The sequence below is a fragment of the Anser cygnoides genome, chromosome 14, assembly GCF_040182565.1.
Source record: "Anser cygnoides isolate HZ-2024a breed goose chromosome 14, Taihu_goose_T2T_genome, whole genome shotgun sequence".
Lineage (NCBI taxonomy): Eukaryota > Metazoa > Chordata > Aves > Anseriformes > Anatidae > Anser > Anser cygnoides.
In genome coordinates this window covers 12,369,045-12,388,282 of record NC_089886.1, presented here as the reverse complement: position 1 = coordinate 12,388,282, position 19,238 = coordinate 12,369,045, and the positions used below count along the sequence as shown (strand labels likewise).

The 19,238-nt window shown below is 52.6% G+C and overlaps 3 protein-coding genes across 3 annotated transcripts; all 3 read right to left on the bottom strand.

Annotated features, from left to right (window-relative positions):
- Nucleotides 1-1,095: 1,095 nt before the first annotated feature.
- LOC136786410 (protocadherin beta-15-like) lies at nucleotides 1,096-5,835 on the bottom strand. Its single transcript, XM_066977266.1, has one exon. It carries the CDS (start codon nucleotides 4,506-4,508, stop codon nucleotides 2,073-2,075), a length of 2,436 nt encoding a protein of 811 aa, XP_066833367.1. The 5' UTR covers nucleotides 4,509-5,835; the 3' UTR covers nucleotides 1,096-2,072.
- A 283-nt stretch (nucleotides 5,836-6,118) lies between these two features.
- Nucleotides 6,119-9,471, bottom strand: LOC106049462 (protocadherin beta-16-like). The gene has a single exon (XM_048055126.2). The coding sequence runs from the start codon at nucleotides 9,469-9,471 to the stop codon at nucleotides 7,015-7,017; it is 2,457 nt and encodes an 818-aa protein (XP_047911083.2). The 3' UTR covers nucleotides 6,119-7,014.
- A 1,565-nt stretch (nucleotides 9,472-11,036) lies between these two features.
- On the bottom strand, nucleotides 11,037-17,513 carry LOC106049463 (protocadherin beta-15-like). The gene is made up of 3 exons (XM_066977259.1): nucleotides 17,377-17,513; nucleotides 12,678-16,168; nucleotides 11,037-11,208 (listed from the first exon to the last, which is right to left on the bottom strand). The coding sequence occupies exons 2-3, from the start codon at nucleotides 15,060-15,062 to the stop codon at nucleotides 11,119-11,121; spliced, it is 2,475 nt and encodes an 824-aa protein (XP_066833360.1). The 5' UTR covers nucleotides 15,063-16,168; nucleotides 17,377-17,513; the 3' UTR covers nucleotides 11,037-11,118.
- Nucleotides 17,514-19,238: the final 1,725 nt, after the last annotated feature.

Here is a 19,238-nt window from a genome sequence, read left to right as displayed (position 1 = left end):
CAGGCCATGCTGTTCGCTCAGGTTTAACTGGGTGTCCAATGGGACCCTCAGGGCCTTTTCCAGTGGGCTGCTTTCCTGAAACATAGCATTGGTCGTCCACAACTGAAGGACATTGCACCTCTCCTTGTGGAATTCTATGAGGGTCCAGACAGCCCATTTCTCCAGGTTCTCCAGGTCCTTTTGATGACAGCAACACCATCTGCTCTAGCCAACACTCTCCTCCCCCATGCTCACCTCCATCTTCTGGCACCTGCTGACTTACAGGGGGTACACTCTGTCCCATCATCGAAATTATTTATAAGGACATTAAACAGGAATGCAATCAGTATTGACCCATGGGGTACACCAAAAGTTCCTGGCATTCAACGGGACTTTGTGCCACTGATCACCACCCTTCTGGGCCCAGCTGCACAGAAACTTCTTATGCTCAGTGCTCACAAGGCCCACAAGAGGCCTGCCAGCAAATCCCCGCTACCCACTCTTTTCCTCCAGGCACTAGCTGCCACATCTCCAGGTAGAGAACACGTGCCTCCAAAACAATACCTCAATCAAGAAAGAAACAAAAAAAATATTCAGTATTGATCAATTGGGTACACCAAGAGTTCCTGGCATCCAACAGGACATTGTGCCGTTGACGACCACTCTTCTGAGTCCAGCTGTTCAGCCACTTATGTTCAGTGCTTACAAGACCCACAAGACGCCTTCTAGCAAATCCCTGGTACCCACCCTTTTCCTTCAGGCACTAGCGGTCACTTCTCCAGGTAGAGGACACATGCCCCCATTACAAAACCTCAATCAAGGAACCAAGTACAAATATATATAGTAAATGAAAAAGAACCCAGACATTGGAAAAACCCTGAATCCTTTACAGAGCTTTCCTGCAAAGAACACTACTATAAAGACTCTCTCCACAACAGCATCATTTTTATTACCAGAATGGCACTCGGGCATTCATATCATTTCACTTTTACAGGCAAAGGTATACCAGCTTAAAAATGATACAGTGTATAATGAAGCACAACAGAACATGAGGGTGTTCAAGTATCCAGTCCCATATCACCTTCCTTCCAACAACCCATTGCTATAAATTGGGTGTCAGTTCTTCTTAAGGGGAATTGGTAAGAAAATGTTTAAACACACAGTCAGATGAGAAAGGGAAAAAAAGGAAAATATAAGCATTCTTACAAAAATCTGGAAAACCATACCATAATATCTCTCAGCTCTCATTGGGGAACACCAGCAAGCAGGAATGAAAACAATGACACCAAACTGGATTCTACTTTTAGACTATCGTGGTTCTACATGTAGACAAAGGCCCTCTGAGGCAATGTGTCGACTCAACTTTCAAAACACCCAAATATATGATCACAGTCAAAGCTCTGTATACTTAGAGTCTATATTGGAATACTTAGTGCTGCTATAGTTTTGAGTCAATCCCAAGCAGATGGACCACTGCAAAGTCTGGCTCTGCACATTTTTGCTGTGTCCTGGAGAGGATGAGACGGTGGAACTCAGTACAAAACATGGTTCATGCCAACCAAGGTGGAAGACCACACAGTGCAAAAACACTTGGTGCTCACATGTCTCACACAGAGAGATCCAGGACTCAGCAAAGAAAGAGAGGAGCACTTCCACTGCAGTGAAACACAGGAATAATGCCATTCATATCCTGAAGGGAAGGGAGGAAGATTATAGCGCCTTGTCTTCTGCCCAACCTCAACATTGTGTTTCAGCACAGAATAGGACAGGGTGAGACATGAGGTCTTTTCTAATGACAAGCATTTAGACAAGGAGCCTGGATCAAAACTTCCTCATGAAAACTGCAGAAAAGCCAATATAAGAACTGAAACATACCATTGCCTCAAGGAGAAAGACCCTAGTTTATTTAATTTTATTAATTTTTCTTTCTTTACGGAGGAGTGAAGAAAAGCCTACATCTGACTTAATGTTAGAAAGTTATTCGTGTGGCCAATTGTAAGATCAGATTCATTTCCAGGAAACAAGACTGAGTGTCATGAGCCAGATCCCTTCCAGCTCCAAGGCATGAAGCCTTTCACTGCGTGGACTCAGACCTAGTTAAAGGGAAGCCCATTAAAGTGTCCAACAGATGATGGACCAGAGATGTCCAGGGCTCCATCCCCCATGGAGTTAGGGACTGGTGGGAAATCCTCCGTGTCATCAACACCCCTGCCTGTGCCAGAGTGCTGTGGCGGCAGGTTCGGAAGGATGGGTTTCAGGAACTTGAACTCGCTGTTGCCCGAGCCCGTGGTGAGGTTGATCTCGTAGCAATAGGTGTGGGGCAGGGTCCCAGCAGCAGCCCCATCAGCCAGACTGCTCTGCAAGTTGCCTGTGCCATACAGCACATGCCCTCCTTTCAGATCCTTTCTCTTGCACACCTTGCAAGCAACAAAGGCTGAGACAGATGTGAGGAAGAGGACGGAGACAAAGACCAGTGAAATGATTAAATAGATTGTCAAGGAGCTGTCTTCATCCTGCACGGCCACCTCCTGCTGTGGCAGGTGTTCCTGCCAGAGGCTGTTGAGGAGGAGTACGCTCAGTGCTGCAGTAGCCGACAGTGGTGGCCTCCCATTGTCACGCACCAGCACTTCAAGCTTCTGCTTCATGGCATCCCTCTCTGTCACTGGCCTCCTCAGCCGCACCTCCCCATTTTGGGTACCCACAGCAAACAGCCCAGGATCTGTGGCCCTTAGAAGGTGGAAGGAAAGCCACGAGTTCTGACCAGAGTCAGCATCAATGGCCACCACTTTGGTGACCAGGTCCCCCACCTCAGACGAGGCTGGCACCAGCTCACTGGATGGCGGGCTGCTGTCCTGAGCAGGGTGCAACACCACTGGGGCATTGTCGTTCTCGTCCACAACGAGGAGGCGGACGGTGACATTGGTGCTGAGGGGAGGGGATCCCCCATCAGTAGCACTCACCAGCACCTCAAGCTGCCTCACCTGCTCATAGTCCAGTGGACGCAGCACAAACACATGTCCGTTCTCTGAGTTCACAGAGATGCAGGAGCAGGGGTCCCGCTCTGTGGGGTGCACAGGCCTCAGGGAATAGATCACCTTGGCATTGGGTCCTGCGTCTGAGTCCACTGCACTGACAGCCCCAACAAGCACCGCAGGGATATTGTTCTCTCGCACATACATGGTATACGATGTTTGGTTGAAGACAGGGGCATTGTCATTGACATCGGAGATGTCCACCGTGAAGGTCTGGGTAGTGGTGAGCGAAGGAGACCCTGCGTCTGCCACTAAGATGACTACAAGGTACTGAGCTGTCTCCTCCCGGTCCAATGTGCTCACGGTCACCAGCTCATAGTAATTCTTATAGGCTGGCCTCAGGGAGAAGGAGAGCTGGTCTTCAAGGGCACAGGTGATCTCCCCATTCACACCAGAATCCCGGTCTCTCACAGCAAATACAGCTACCAGTGTCCCAGGCAGTGTGTTCTCGGGGATGTGGCTGCTGAAGGAACTGACCACCAGTTCTGGTGCATTGTCATTCACATCCATCACCTCCACCACTACATTGCACATGCCTGAGAGGCCCCCACCATCAGTTGCCAGCACACTGAGTTCATATTTCTGTGTGGTCTCAAAATCCAGGGGCTTTGCAACTCGAATTTTACCACTCATGCTGTCAATGGTGAAAGGCAAGTGGCTCTCACTGACTGCTTGGCTGAACCTGTAGGAGATGTCACCATTAAGTCCCACGTCTGCATCTGTGGCTACAACTCTGAGAACCACAAAGCCCGCTGGGGCACTTTCCAATACCTGACCAACATACACGTCCTGAGTAAAGATGGGAGCGTTGTCATTTACATCCAGAACTACGATGTGGATTTGCACGGTCCCACTCCTAGGTGGAGAGCCACCGTCTATAGCAATGAGACTGAAAAGCAACTCTGGCTGATCCTCTCTGTCTAGAGGGTTTTCCAAAACCAATTCGATGAGCTTATTTCTTGGATCCTTAAAAGAAACACTGAAGTACTCGCTCTCAGGAGTGATGCTATACGACTGGATGCTGTTGCTGCCAACGTCCAGGTCCTGAGCCGCCTCCAAAGGGAAACGTGAGCCAGGGTCGCTGGTTTCCAGGATCTGAAAAGTGACTCGTTCCTCGGGAAAGACCGGCGAGTGGTCGTTGACGTCCTCCACGGCCACCTCGACCCGAAAGAACTGCAGCGGGTTTTCGAGCAGGAGCTCGAAGGCGAGCGTGCAGGTAAGCGAGCGGCCGCACAGCTCCTCGCGATCGAGCCGCTCCGCCAGGACGAGGCGGCCGGTGGCGCGCTCTAAGCGAAAGTGTTGCCGGCCGGCCGGTGAGGCAATGCGTGCCCGGCGAGCCGAGAGCTGCGCCGGGGTCAGCCCCGCGTCCTCCGCCACGTTGGCCACCACGGAGCCGCTCTCCCCCTCCTCGGCTACGGAGTAGCGGATGGGCTCGCAGCGAACGCGCGGCACGCACAGCAAAGCACACAGACAAAGCACTTGCCTTGCAGACGCCATGGCGGGGCGGCGGACACCCTCCGTCTGCCGCAGTCCTCCGCGGGAAGCGGCGCCCGGCAGCAGCGCGGCGGGGCGGGCGGGCGCCCTCCCTCGCGGCCTCCCTCTCTCCCTCTCGCCGAGGCCGGCTGGCGGCCCGCAGCGCGGCCGTCCGGGACCGCCAGCGGCTGCTGCGCTGTTCGGCGCGGAGGACCGCTCGCCGCCGCCTCCCGGCTGCGCTGCTCCGCGTTGTACTGGGCTCGGCTCCTCCCGGCTCGCAGCCGCTCGCCGCCGCCTTGGCCAGGAGCACCACCCTGCGGCCCGCGGCGGGACTGCTCCGGGACGGGACGCGCTCCTGGCCGCCGTCTCTCAGCCCTTGCCAAACGCCGGCGTGCTCACAGAGCTTGCCTGCAAACAACATCGCTACAAGGACTCTCCCAACAGCAGCAGCCTTTTTATTGTGGCAGGAATTGCGCTCGGGTGTTCTTTCCAGGTCACCTTTACAGGAAAGCGTGTCCTGCTTGTCGGTCATGCGGCTTATGAATGCAGTGCAAAGCAGCGTGAGCTTTTCCACTTGTCCAGTGCCATACCACCGTTGTTCCAATAACCTGTTCTTCTTCCTGTGGTGACAGTCCTTCTTCAGGGGAATAGGTAACACAATGCTCCAACACAGCTCATACAGGAAAAGAGAAAGGGAAAAAGGAGTATGAAAGCTTTCTAAAACTATGGAATTAAAACCTCGAAAAATCATGTCAGGACTGCACTCTAGTCTCATGGAGAACCTACAGGAAATGGGAAGGAAAATGATACGGTAAAACTGGGAGAGCCTTTTAAAGTTTATCTAGGGACAGAGTCGTCATTCATTTACCTTAGAATCCAGTCAAACAAATGGTCATACAGCGTTAGCTACCGCCTATCTCAGATTCATGATTGCTCTTAGAGTTTTGAGGCAATCCCCAAGAGACAGCCAACCATCCTTTTCTAAACCAAAGGGATCTCTGACTGTGCACGTTATTTCCATCCCCTGGAGATGACAGCACTCAGTCTAAGCACCTCTCTTGCTGGCCAAGCTGGAGGAGCACACATCACTAATGCACACTGGGGCCCACGCATCTCAGACAGGGAGATCCAGGACCCACCTAAGAAAGAGAGCAGCACTTGTGCTGCATTGACACACAGGACTCACACCATCCTTTCCCTGCTGACATGGGAACATGGCTAAAGTGCATTACATGAGCGTGACTTGCTTTGCTTTTAATGAAGGATGGCGAAGTGGCATTTCCATGAGAATGATCTTTGTCTGCCCAATCTCACCCCTGTGTTACATCCCAAAAAAAGGACAGGATGAGGTCCACAGTGTTCCCTAACAAGCAGGACAAAGGATTTAAGGAGCCAAAGAATTTAAGGAGCTATAGAACTTAACGAGCCAATTTAGAGAGCCAAACCCTACTAATGAAGCATTTCAGAAAATCTACCGCCAAGATGGAACATGTCATTTCGTGAAGGAAGGAGACTTAAGTTTCTTTCATTTAATTTAATTTATTTTTCTCTTCGGGGGTGAAGAAAATCATACATCTGACTTCTCAGAGGGTCATTTGCTAGGCCAATTACAAGCGCAAATTTAGTCTCCAGGAAACAAGGGTAAGTGTCATGAGCTGGATCCCTTTCAGCTCTAAAAGACTAGACAGGGTCTTGCCTCATCAATGGTGATCAGAGGGGAAGGACGATTTTCCTTAACCTGTTTGAGATACTCCGCTGATGCAACATGAGATAGCATTAGCCTTCTTTATGGCAAGGGCACGCTGCTGTCTCAGGTTCATCTTGATGTCCATCGGGACCCCCCGGGCCTTTTCCACTAGGCTGCTTTCCTGGAACAAGGGATTCTTTCTCCCCAAGTGAAGGACTTTTCACCTCTCCTTGTGGACTGCTCCTGGTCGGGACGCGGTCCTGGCCGCTGCCTCTCGCAGCCACGCTCCATCGGGCACATGTGTACATGTCCCACTGCCTGCCGCACACACTCAAAGGCAAAGGTAAAGCCCGCAGCGGGCGCAAACGCCGAGCTTGACACAAACGCACCGGTAGCGCCCGCAGCTCACAGCCTCTCCGCCCGCTACGATCTGCCGGAGCCCGCCGCGACGCCGACATCGGCGCCCTGCCACAAATCCGCCGGTAACACAAGGACAAACACAATTCCGAGGGCCAAGGAGAAGGACAAGGACAAACACAGGGCCGGAGGACTAGGGGAAGTCCTTTCAACCCCGCACAGCGGGGCGGAGGCTTTGTCCGGAGGCACCCGCCCGCCTTCTCCGCTCTGAGAAACCAGGAGGGGGCCTCCGCGTGGATCTCCCTGTCAGGTATTATGCACGCAGCAAAACAGCACATTACTACACCTACTCGAGATCGCATGGTGGGGACGAGACACGGGAAACACACCCAGACAGGTGCAAGCACAGACGCACCTCCCGCTCTGCCGTGCAGGCATGCGCGCTGCAACTGCCCGGGCTTGAGGAGGGCGGGCAGGCAGTTAGAGCTACGGAGGGGCTGCTGTCCCCTGCTCGGCTCCCTTCTGGCCAGCGCGCTGGGGGCTGCACTCAAGCATATCGCCCCTGCCAGCCTCCGCGCAGCCTGGTGGACTCTGCGGACTCGGCAGGACGGGCCTCAGGAACTTGAAGTCGCTCTGCCCCGAGCCGCTTGTCAAATACTTCTCGTAGTGGTAACCCGGCCACAGATCTCCCCTGCCGGCCACGTCCCTGGCATCGGCGGTCAAGTCGCTGTCAGCAGAGCTGCGGGCCGAGGAGTTCGGGAGCGCCGGGCAGAGGCGACCCTTACACAGCGTGGTCCCCGAAAAGGCGGCGACGAATACAAGGAAGAGTGAGGAGACGCAGCAGAGGGAGGCGATGAGGTAGGTGGTGAGAAGGTCGTGGTCGCCCTCCTCCTGCTGCGGGCTTCCCGCGGGCGCCTGCGAAAGCTGCAGGAAGGCTTCAGAGAAGCCGTTCACCAAGGCGATGGCGAGGGTGGCGGTGGCGGAGCGCGGCGGCTGCCCGCGGTCTCGCACCAGCACAACGAGCCTGTGCTTGGGCGCATCGCGCTCGGTCACGGCCCGCGCTGTGCGCACCTCGCCGCTGTGCAGCCCCACGCGGAAGAGCCCCGGCTCCGTCGCCTTGGCCAGCTCGTAGGACAGCCACGCGTTCTGCCCCGCGTCCGCGTCCACCGCCACCACCTTGGCCACCAGGTAACCCGCCTGCGCCCAGCGCGGCACCAGCTCGCCCGCCGCCGCGCTGCCGTCGGGAGGCGGGTGCAGCACGACGGGCGCGTTGTCGTTCTCGTCCCGCACCAGCACCCGCAGCAGCGCCTCGGCGCTGAGCGCCGGCGAGCCCCCGTCAGCTGTGCGCACGGTCACCTCTAAGGCGCGCACCTCTTCGTAGTCCACTGGACGCAGAGCCCGCACTATGCCGCTCTCGGCCTCCACCGACAAGAAGGACCGCGCAGCGGAGACCCCCAGTGGAGTCGGCACCAGCATGTAGCTGACACGGGCGTTTTCACCTGTGTCGGCGTCTGTGGCATTAAGGCGGCCCAGGATCGTCCCAGCGGGCTTGTTTTCGCGTAGCACCATGCTGTAAATGGCCTGGGAGAAGGTAGGCGCATTATCGTTCACGTCCGAGAGCCGCACCAACAGCGTCTCCGATGTTGAGAGCGCAGGAGTACCGGCGTCACTGGCCCGCACAGTCACGTTGTACTCCGACACCTCCTCCCGGTCCAACGCCTCCAATGTCACTAGCGCGTACGCTTCACCCACCAGCGGCAAAATGCTGAAGGGCTGCTCGCCCAGCAGCTCGCAGCTCGTCCTGCCGTTGTCCCCTGAGTCTCGGTCCCGCACGCTGAAGAGGGCCACCACCGTGTTCAGCGGGGCCGCTTCGGAGAGGCTGCTGGTGGGGGAGGTGATTGTTACTTCGGGGGCGTTGTCGTTCACGTCCTGCACTTCCACCTCCACCTTGCAGTTCGCAGACAGGCCTCCTCCATCCGTGGCCTGCACGTCTATCTCGTAAGTCTTTGTTTCTTCATAATCCAGTGTTTTTTTGAGTCGAATCTGCCCTGTCTCTGGATTTATTTTAAAGGTCTCTCGATTATCCTCTGAATTTTGAACTATGGAATAGGCTATTTCCCCGTTCATTCCTGAGTCTAAATCTTTAGCAGACACCACTGCCACCAAGGTATCCTCGGAGCTATTTTCTAATACTCGGACCTTATACAGGCTCTGCGTAAATACTGGAATGTTGTCATTTGCATCCAGGACTACCACGTGGATTACGGCTGTACCAGAGCGCGGTGGAGACCCACCATCCACAGCCGTGATGCTGAAAGCCACTTCTGCCTGCTTTTCCCGGTCTAGCTCTCTGTCCAACATCAGCTCGGCGTGCCTCCTGCCGTCACTACGCTGCCGGGTGTAGATATGGAAATAACCGTTCGAGCTGATGCTGTAATGCTGAACACTGTTGTTGCCCACATCTGGATCCTGAGCGCTTTCCAGTAAAAAACGAGCTTTCGGTTTTGTAGTTTCCGAGATCTTTAAGATTATATCTTTATTTAAGAACACGGGAGCATGATCATTAATGTCTGTGAGGCTTACCTCGGCACGGAAGGACTGCAGTGGACCCTCCAACAACACATCGAAACGTACCAGGCAGGGCTCGCTCTGCCCGCACAGCTCCTCCCGATCCATCTGTTCTCGCACAACCAAATCCCCGGTGTGCCGATCCAGTTGAAAATACTGTTTTTCTCCTTCAGGAACGAGTCGGACCTGTCGAGTCGACAATTCCTCAGCGGTCAGTCCCAAATCCTTAGCGATATTTGCCACAAGGGAGCCTCTTGCCGCCTCTTCGGGCACAGAGTACCGGGCGGTTTCTGCTCTCCCCCCCGACACGCAGAGGAGCAGTATCACAAACAACGCTCGCCCTGGGAGCGGTTCCTCCCTCTTTCTCAGCTCCATTTCCCTCTCGGCTAACCTTCCTTCCCCCTCCGTGAGCAGGACGGAGGTGTCGATCTATCCCGCCGACCCCCGAGCGGAGCAGCCCCTGCTGGTCGAGCCCAGGGGCCGTGGAGCCGGGAGCTGCGCGGAGCCTCTGCGGTCAGCAGCGGCACCAGGCGGCCGGCGTGCGAAAGTACACGGAGATCTCTGCAAAACCGCAAAAACAGACAAACTGCTCGATTTCTCTGTTCTGAAACTATCTTTAACTTCCCGTACTATACTGTTAAAAGTGCGAATGAGCAATGCTTCTGTTTGCCTTTTATCTGAAAATGAGATTTATCCAAGGCTGCATTTTCCTAGTGTCCTTCCCTAAAATGGTTCCAACTTTTTATGCATAGTAAATAAATGATTTTCAGGCCCTTTAGCTAAAAAGCTGTGTACTACTATAAGTGTCCAGCATCCAGAATGAGCTGGTCCATGAACGTTGCCAGTGATCGCTAGGTGGTTCCCTTTACTAGTTCTTGGACTGTTTTCTTGAATGGATTGAAATTGTTTCCGATTCACAACCTGTCAGGCCAGGAGCCCTTGCGAAGGGGCTCGGGCAGCATCTCTCTTTTCTCACCGATCTTAGCGTGACTCAGACAAACTCACCCCACCCTTCTCTGGCAGGAGAACACCCTCTTCCCAAGATGTTCTCATTTGCCTTGCAAAAAATCCACTTCTAATGCATGGATTTATTCCCAAAATACAACTCTTGGGGTGGGTATTACCTAGGCGATTGCTGTGACAAGTGATCTTTGAGATAGCACACTCACCCGTGGGATTTACAGGTACCTTTTATTGTTTATTTTGTCATCAGGTGTTTGACTCTTAAACGTGTGAGTAACACGAAATATTACCTTACTTCATATTTTAATACCGATTAATAAAAGTAAATGAAAATGGAATGCTCCTTGACTTTCTATATTCTAGAGTGCCTTAAGATTATTGTAAACGTTTTACTGTTAAAACACAAACAGTATTTTTAATTCTCTACTACATTATATTCGATAATCCTGAAATGTTCTGTAACTGTTCATTTCGGCTTTATTATAAAAGAAAATGAAACGAATAAAAAAAGGGAATACAGTGCTCAAAGACCACTCTTTACTTTATGGAGAACGTGTAAACTCATGATCGATTACACAGTGTGCCAATGTCAGCCACTTCGAATGTAATTAGCTTCTGTTTGTTATTAAAAAACTCCCTTGCAAATATCATTTAATTTAATAGCTGTATGGCCTGGCATTGAACAAATAGCAGAAAACTGAAACATTATGAAGGAACCCTCTTCACAATAACAAATACAGAAATGCTGATGTAGGAAAAGCAGATCTTGAAGATCTGTTTCTGTTTTTCATGTTTCCCTTAACATTTGGGAGAAGTAGCACTCTCACAATCATACATCAAGTCTCAGTGTAACCAGCATGCAACATAGTCCTCCTCCATCCTTATCACAATTTCAAAATACCTATATGAACAAAATACTGTTTAAGATGAGAGAGTCTTTGCTCTCTCACAGTCTTGTACCTCACTGGTACTTTTTTGGTGCATGTTCGGTCTCTCTGTTCTCCCTTCCCTGTGAGGACGTTAGCCAGTGAGGACCAAGATGTTTGTCTTTCTCCTCACTTACTGATGGGTGAGCCAAGGATTTTGATCAGAACTGGCATTTTCCTCTGCTGGCCTGGGACCCGTGCCTTCGGAGGGGGGAACTCGACCCTGCAAAGAGCAGAATGGAGGGTTGACATTTGGACTCTGAGGGTAAGCAGATGTCAGCGAGACGCTTAGAGGGCTTGTCTTAAACCAGTGCATGAGTCAAAGAGGGAGGAAGGATGGGAGTCAGGTCTCTGACCTGAACGGGGTAAAATAAAAGCCATAAAGCGTCCTCCAATATGGACAACAAAAAGTCACCACTGGAAACCTTTTATGAATTGGGGGGGGGGGGGAGGGATTGTGGGGGAGGTGGGGGGGAGTGGAGGATTTAAAACAGGAAGAGCTCCAAATCTCTTTCTCGCAAACAGAAAACGTGATTTAATGTTGATATTTCGAGGTGGGTCTTTGTGTCCTCTTAATGCCACTGCGATGTCAGTTCTGAGAACCTGTGGTAATGTGAGGCCAAGTCATCAGGGGTTATTCAATTTGAAGATGTTACGGAGTGACCATAAAAAGGTGTTTGTGGGTCTCCTTTCTCATATATGTCCATTGTGCAGACTCGCGTGAAGTTCTAGATGGACATCGCAAACAAGTAACCCCACGTTTAGAGGCAACTTGTACTCAATGTGAGAATGAGGAGGGGAGGAGCTGTTTCGATAACCGTTATTGGTCTCCCCCATATTGTTTAAACAGACGGAGGTTAAACGCCTTAGATATGACTCATTATAAGTACACAGCACCGTGAAGTGAGATACTGGTACTGTCGGAGAGCACCCGGCTGGGCCAGGAAGGGACAGGGAGGGTGCCTTGTAAAGCCCCGATCTCCATACTTTGATGGCCAATATATATATATTTTTTTGATGGCCAAAAATTATTTTGATGGCTTTTGTTAACAAAGGCCACAAAAATATATCGGATTTTCATGATACATAGCTCCGTGGCCCACAGCAGATTGTGAGACAGCTTGGCTTCAGCACCACCACCCTGGTAAGCGGCAGCTGCCAGCGCCGAGCACCAGCTCTTGATAACAGTGCAGGGGACGCCATCAGTAAGGTGACACCCAGACCCACCGCTGTCCCCGCAGACCCTGTTGCTACCAATGGACAGGGACACCACGACCTCAGGGATGGTGCCTCCGGGATTGGTGTCGTTCCTGCACCCGGCCCCTACGGACTCTACACAAGACGTGGGCAGGACCCACTGTGTGGCTCCCGCATCCATCCTCCTGGTTCGCATCTTCTCATGGTCCAGCTGCCCCCCTTTGGGATGACACCACAGACGTAATCTCACACAAACGACCAGGGCATAAAGCCGGATGCAAAGCCGCGGTTAGCTCGCACTTGGGGAGCAGCCGAGCGCTCGGCGGCGACTCTGACACAACCTCCACCCGCTCCTATCGTTCCGGCGACTCCTTCAGGACCAGCTCCGCCGCTTTGCTGCTCCCTACTGCCCCACTTCTACATTCAGGGGTGATTCCCGACCCCTCTGCTCCCTCCCCGCTCCCCCCGTCATATCGGCCCGCGCAGGTCCCTCACCTGTGCAGCCCAGTCGACTTCTTCCCCGAGGTTGGCCGAGCACACCGAGCTCCGCTGGTCGCCCGGGCCGTGGGGCAGCCCAGCTGGGAAGCAGGGGAAGAGGGGCCTAAGGAAGCGGAACTCGCTGTTGACAGTCCCGGCGGAGAAGCAGATGTCGTACACGTAGCTACGGGGCAAGGAGCCAGCGCTGCTCTCAGCGGCAGATTTCGGGAAAGTGGGCAAGGACCCCGCCATGCTCTGCCTGGCCCGCCGCACCTTCACAACCACGGCGGCCGCCGCGGTGGCCAGGAACAGCACGGACACGCAGGCCAAGCAGATAATGAGGTAGAGGGTGAGCCGCCCATCGGGATCGGAGGCCGGCGCCTCTTCACTCACCCGCAAGTGGGCTTCGGAGAAGCCGTCCACCAGGGCGATGGCGAGGGTGGCGGTGGCGGAGCGCGGCGGCTGCCCGCGGTCTCGCACCAGCACGACGAGCCTGTGCCTGGGCGCGTCGCGCTCGGTCACGGCCCGCGCCGTGCGCACCTCGCCGCTGTGCAGCCCCACGCGGAAGAGCCCCGGCTCCGTCGCCTTGGCCAGCTCGTAGGACAGCCACGCGTTCTGCCCCGCGTCCGCGTCCACCGCCACCACCTTGGCCACCAGGTAACCCGCCTGCGCCCAGCGCGGCACCAGCTCGCCCGCCGCCGCGCTGCCGTCGGGAGGCGGGTGCAGCACGACGGGCGCGTTGTCGTTCTCGTCCCGCACCAGCACCCGCAGCAGCGCCTCGGCGCTGAGCGCCGGCGAGCCCCCGTCAGCTGCGCGCACGGTCACCTCTAAGGCGCGCACCTCTTCGTAGTCTAGCGGGCGGAGGATGTAAATGTCCCCGTTTTCAGAGTTGATCGACACATCGGGCTGCTCCTTGCTCTTCTCTCGCACCAGCGCGTAGCTCACACGGGAGTTTTTACCCGCGTCGGCGTCCGTGGCATTCACTTTGCCGATCCGGAGCATGGGGGTGTTGTTCTCTTTCACTGATATGGTGTAAACGTCCTGTGTGAACTCCGGGGGATTGTCGTTCACATCGGATATCTGCACGAAGATTCTTTCCCGAGAACTCAGCCGAGATCTGCCCCAGTCCATGGCTGTGATGGTGATGTTGTACTCCGCCGTCCTTTCCCTGTCCAGGGCCGCGTTTGTGCGCAGCTCGTAGTAATTGTCGAAAGTGGGGGTGAGACTGAAGGGCAAATCGCCGTCGATCGCGCACTCCGTCCTGCCGTTGTCCCCCGAGTCCCGGTCCCGCACACTGAACAGGGCCACCACGGTCCTGGGCGGGGCGTCCTCAGGGATGGAGGCAGTGAGGGAGGTGAGCACTATCTCCGGGGCGTTGTCATTCACGTCCAGCACTTCCACATGCACTTTGCAATGTGCAGACAGCCCTCCTCCATCGGTGGCTCTCACCACCAACTTGTGTTTTTTTGTTTCTTCGAAATCCAGGTTGCCCGAGACCCGGATCTCTCCGGTGGCAGCGTTCAGCTCGAAGAGCTGGCGGGACCGCTCTGATGTCTGGGTGAAGGCATACCGCACTCTGCCGTAGGACCCTTCGTCGGGATCCGCGGCCGCGACCCTAACCACCAGCTGCTCTGGGGGGCTGTTTTCGGCCACGCGGACCTCGTAGACCTCCCGGGAGAAGACCGGAATGTTGTCGTTGGCATCCAGCACCACGATCCGGACCTGAGCCGTGCCTGACCTGGGCGGCGAGCCCCCGTCGGTTGCGGAGAGGAGTAAATTCACCTCCCTCTGCTGTTCGCGGTCCAGCTGCCTCTGTAGGACGAGTTCCGCGTATTTTGCTCCATCTTTCCCTGTTCCGAGAGCGAGGGAGAAATGTGGATTGGACCCAAGGCTGTAGTTCTGCAGGCCGTTGCTCCCCACGTCCCTGTCCTGGGCGGTTTCTAGGGGGAAGCGAGACCCGGGGGATGCTGTTTCCAGAATTTCCAAAACCATTTCCTTCTCCGGGAACACGGGGGAGTTGTCGTTCACGTCACGAACTTCCACCTCCCCTCGGATCAGCTGCACCGGATTTTCAAAGAATATCTTAAAGAAGAGTGTGCAGATATCACTCTGCGGACAGATCGCCTCTCGGTCCAGAGTCTCCTTTACCGTCAGGACTCCGGTATTTAGATTGAGGCGGAAATACTGCTCGTTCCCCTCAGACACAACGCGGGCCTTGCGAGACGCGAGCTGGCTCGGAGAAACGCCCAGGTCTTTTGCGATATTGGCGACAAAGGAGTCCCTCTCCATTTCCTCCGCCAGAGAATAGCGGAGGGTTTCGGCCCCGCTCTGACACACGCAAACGCACAGAACAAACAAGACCACTTGCCTCTCAGTGCCTCTGCTCTGTCTCCCAAACGCCATGACTCTCCAAATAAGCCCTCCTTTACGGGCATCCGCCGTGGCTCCCTGTACTTTAAAACAGTGTCCGAGGCAGAGCGGTGTTTGTCAGGAATCCTGAAGCCTGAAAGCCCCCCGGCTCCGTGCCCCGCCGCCCTTCCAGCAGCTCGCACGGCTTTTCTGTCTCCCTGTGTCTGAAAAGCCGGTGCAGAGGAACCTGCCGGTCCGTGGCCAACATCCCCACCCAGCGTTTCAAGGGGGAATATTTTCTTCGCATTCGGGACAGAGCTGCTGATCTCATGTTTGCTGCTTGAATCTCCACTCTTCTTGCAAACAGAAGTCAAAGGCGTAGTGTAAATATTTGCCGTGTTTGAAGAAGCCTTGCTCCCCGCACACAGTGACACCACTTTGGGTATCATTTTCCAGCTCACCACCGCGAACTCTTCAAATACAGCTTTCATTTTTCCTCTGTGCTGTACAGGAATTACGAAAAGATGTCACTTCCACGGGATGAATTGTGGTATTTGCCTTCTTTTCTCCTCTTGTTAATCAGCACAGGACAATTAGCAAGTGGGGCATGCCCACTCTATCTCGCAATTTCACTAAAATGATACTAAAATGACACATCATCCTAACGTCGTTCACGTCACATTGTGTGTCACACTTTGCCCAGAGAACACAGGATTCCCGTGCTTTGCTGTGTGAAAAGCGTCCTCTTCCGTGAATTGGCCGCGAATCTTCCTTTGCTCCCACGCCAAGGTGTGTCACCACAAAACACGGCACTCACACATTCATGAAAAATGTCCCCAGCCGTACACAAACATAAAAATTCTGCAACCTGCTTTCACATTTTGGAGATGTATCTCCCTTTCTCCTCTGATATTACCACAGGATTTAGAAATACATGCAAGGACGCTGTTCTCAGAGATCAAACCTGAACTCCTGCACTTGTGTAAGGTTATTTAAGGCTATTTAATACAGAAGGCGAGAAAATTAGACACCTAGAGACACAAACCTTGATGACCAGGATCTAATGGAAACAATGACAAAGACCAGGAACCTTAGGACACTGGTTGATGGGCCATTAAAGGAGCCATCCAAGTGTAGATTCCAAGAGGTTCTTCCAGACACTTTATGAACAAGAAATAACAAAACAAAACAAAAATAAATAAAAATAAAAATAAAAATAAAAATAAAAATAAAAATAATAAATAAAATAAAATAAAATAAAATAAAATAAAATAAAATAAAATAAAATAAAATAAAATAAAATAAAATAAAATAAAATAAAATAAAATAAAATAAAATAAAATAAAATAAAATAAAATAAAATGGGAAGGGAAGGGAAGGGAAGGGAAGGGAAGGGAAGGGAAGGGAAGGGAAGGGAAGGGAAGGGAAGGGAAGGGAAGGGAAGGGAAGGGAAGGGAAGGGAAGGGAAGGGAAGGGAAGGGAAGGGAAGGGAAGGGAAGGGAAGGGAAGGGAAGGGAAGGGAAGGGAAGGGAAGGGAAGGGAAGGGAAGGGAAGGGAAGGGAAGGGAAGGGAGGGAGGGAGGAGGGATGGAAGGAAGGAAGGAAGGAAGGAAGGAAGGAAGGAACAGAAAGAAAGAAAGAAAGAAAGAAAGAAAGAGAGAAAGAAAGAAAAAGAAAAAAGAAAGAAAGAAAGAAAAAAAGAAAGAAAAAGATGGAACATTATCATGGATTGTCAGAAAGGATGTAAGAAACAACAAACTGATTATGAGATGTTGGAAGTGTGTGTAGGAAGCTTCAGAATTTATTATGGGATGATTAGAAGCAGGATCATTCTCAGGAAAAGGTATAATTCGCCTCTCTGGAAGGATCTGGGAGGAATAAATGCAAGGAAGTGGAGGTGGGGGGTCGGGAGCATGCCAGATAAGAGATAAAATCCCCAGGTCACACATCGCCAGCCCTGAGGATCGCGTTACATTGCGACTGCTCCTGCGGACTCTGGGCGAGATCTGGCCAGGACACATACAAGGTACCGATGATGCACAGAGCTGCCTCCGAGACCCGTCTTCCTGCCTTCCTGCCTTCCTGCCTTCCTGCCTTCCTGCCTTCCTGCCTTCCTGTCTTCCTTCCCGCCTTCCCTCCCTCCCTCCCTCCCTCCCTCCCTCCCTCCCTCCCTCCCTCCCTCCCTCCCTCCCTCCCTCCCTCCCTCCCTCCCTCCCTCCCTCCCTCCCTCCCTCTCTCCTTCCTTCCTTCCGTCCGTCCTTCCATCTGTCCTTCCGTCCTTCCGTCCTTCCGTCCTTGTTGTTGCCCTTAGATTCAAGGTCACACTCCTTCAGATTGTGGAGAAACACAAAATGAAGTAAGTCACTTACCATGCATCATTGGATAGCTGATGATGCTGTCTTCCATTGAGTTAAAATAATAAAATGAGTGTGTATGGAAAAGCCTCACAGGAAAAGCAAGAAGTAACTGTACTGCCAGGTGAAGGTACATTGTGTGTAGGACAGACTAAAGAACCATAGCCATAATAAGATCATATAATCTTCATAAATTTGTCGGAGAATTTGCTTATCTCCTTGAACACATAGTGATGTTGCAGGCTTCCGTGACTTTTTGTTTAGTGATAACTCCTTTACCCTAAGAACATCGTTTAAAATAAACAAAACCCAGTTGTTTTCTAAAAGACTTGCATCTTAAATCTAGGAAAGAGCCACGGCAACATATTTTGCTCAGTTCCTGTTGGGTCTCCAAGTTTAAGGACACAGTGTTCCTAAAATAGAATTCTTCCCGCATTTCTGCATCCTGGGCAATTTCAGTTTCAAAATCCCCTCCTTGGTCTTCAGTCTGGAAATTCAGATCATGCAAGTGAAAGCTCACTGTTCCCAGGTCTCGTTTGGCCCCCCCCGATAAAAACTTCTGCACCATCCCTGGAGCCACTGCCCCACGGCTGTGAGAACCGTCTTCTCCGACACGCCCTGTGGCTCGGGAGGAGCATTCCCTCAGAAATAAAGCACAGATGCTTTCCGGAACCAACGTGCTTTCCATGGCCGAGTGTAAGGAGGGAGCCACGCTATCCTTCCCAGCCAGCTCTCAGGACGAGTTTCTTCTCTCTCTTCTGGCACTCTGAATCCCCAGCGCTCCCGCAGAGCTTCTGCCCTGAGCTTCTCAGCTGGATGCAAACGTGACGAAAGTCGGGAGAGTCCTTCCGCACATCCTGGCTCTCCTTTATACGACAAATACGACTGGTATATATCCTATTTGTGGTTTACTGAGAGACAAACCAGCCTCCTCTCTGCATTCAGTCCAGTTAATGCTTCCCCCATCACTCTGTTAAATGCAAACATTTCTTTCTCGCTGTATTAAGCCGATGCTTACCAGCCAACGGGCTCTGCCTGACTCCATATTCCCCTGGAACAGCAGCGTATGGCATCAGCAGGCGGTTACAGCCTGGGCGACCTTCTCTCTCCTTCACATTCCCAATTCTGTCGTGTGCGCTTGGAAGTTCCAGACGGTTCTTGATGCGGCAGATCCCTTGGAAAGCCTTTAGAACTGGGGTGTATTCCAGGGCAAGTAGGATATTTCGGCTGGGCTCTCAGCTAACGTCAGCCGTGCACCATCCAGCTGGTGCTCACTGGTTTCTCCCTGCCCAGCAGCGGCACTGGGCGTCCAGCGTAGGAACTACACATGGGCGTCTACCCGCCAGCCTCAGCACGCCCCTCCTCCGTCAGGTCTTGGCTGTTGCTAGAGCAAATTATGAAATACACTTCCACCTGAAGTATTTGGCAAATACACACTTACTTAGTACTTACTGAGACATCTCGTCTGGCACTAAGAATCCAAGCCGGTATGAAACGTCCTGAAGATGTCCTATGCAAACCTTGTGTTAAATGTTCTTGACAAAGATATGTGCTATGGGCAAACACTGGGAGACTGCTTGTGCATTGTACAGAACTTATTCTGGAAGCAGAGAGATAATCTATGCGTTTTCAAGCACAGGCTGGTTGCAGGAGGCTCAGTGCTTTGGATACTTTCTTTTTCACAAGAGAATCTCTAGCTGCTGCGTGTTCTCCCTAAGGTAATCTGAAGTGAAGAATTAGCTCGGTATTAATATCAACGTATTTCCTCCTGTTTAACAGTACCTAATTTCTACTAACACCAGTTCTCAAGGATATTTGCTCTAAAATCTCTCCTAAATATCTTCCAGATTGGAGAATGAAGGGAAATCCCCTGCTTC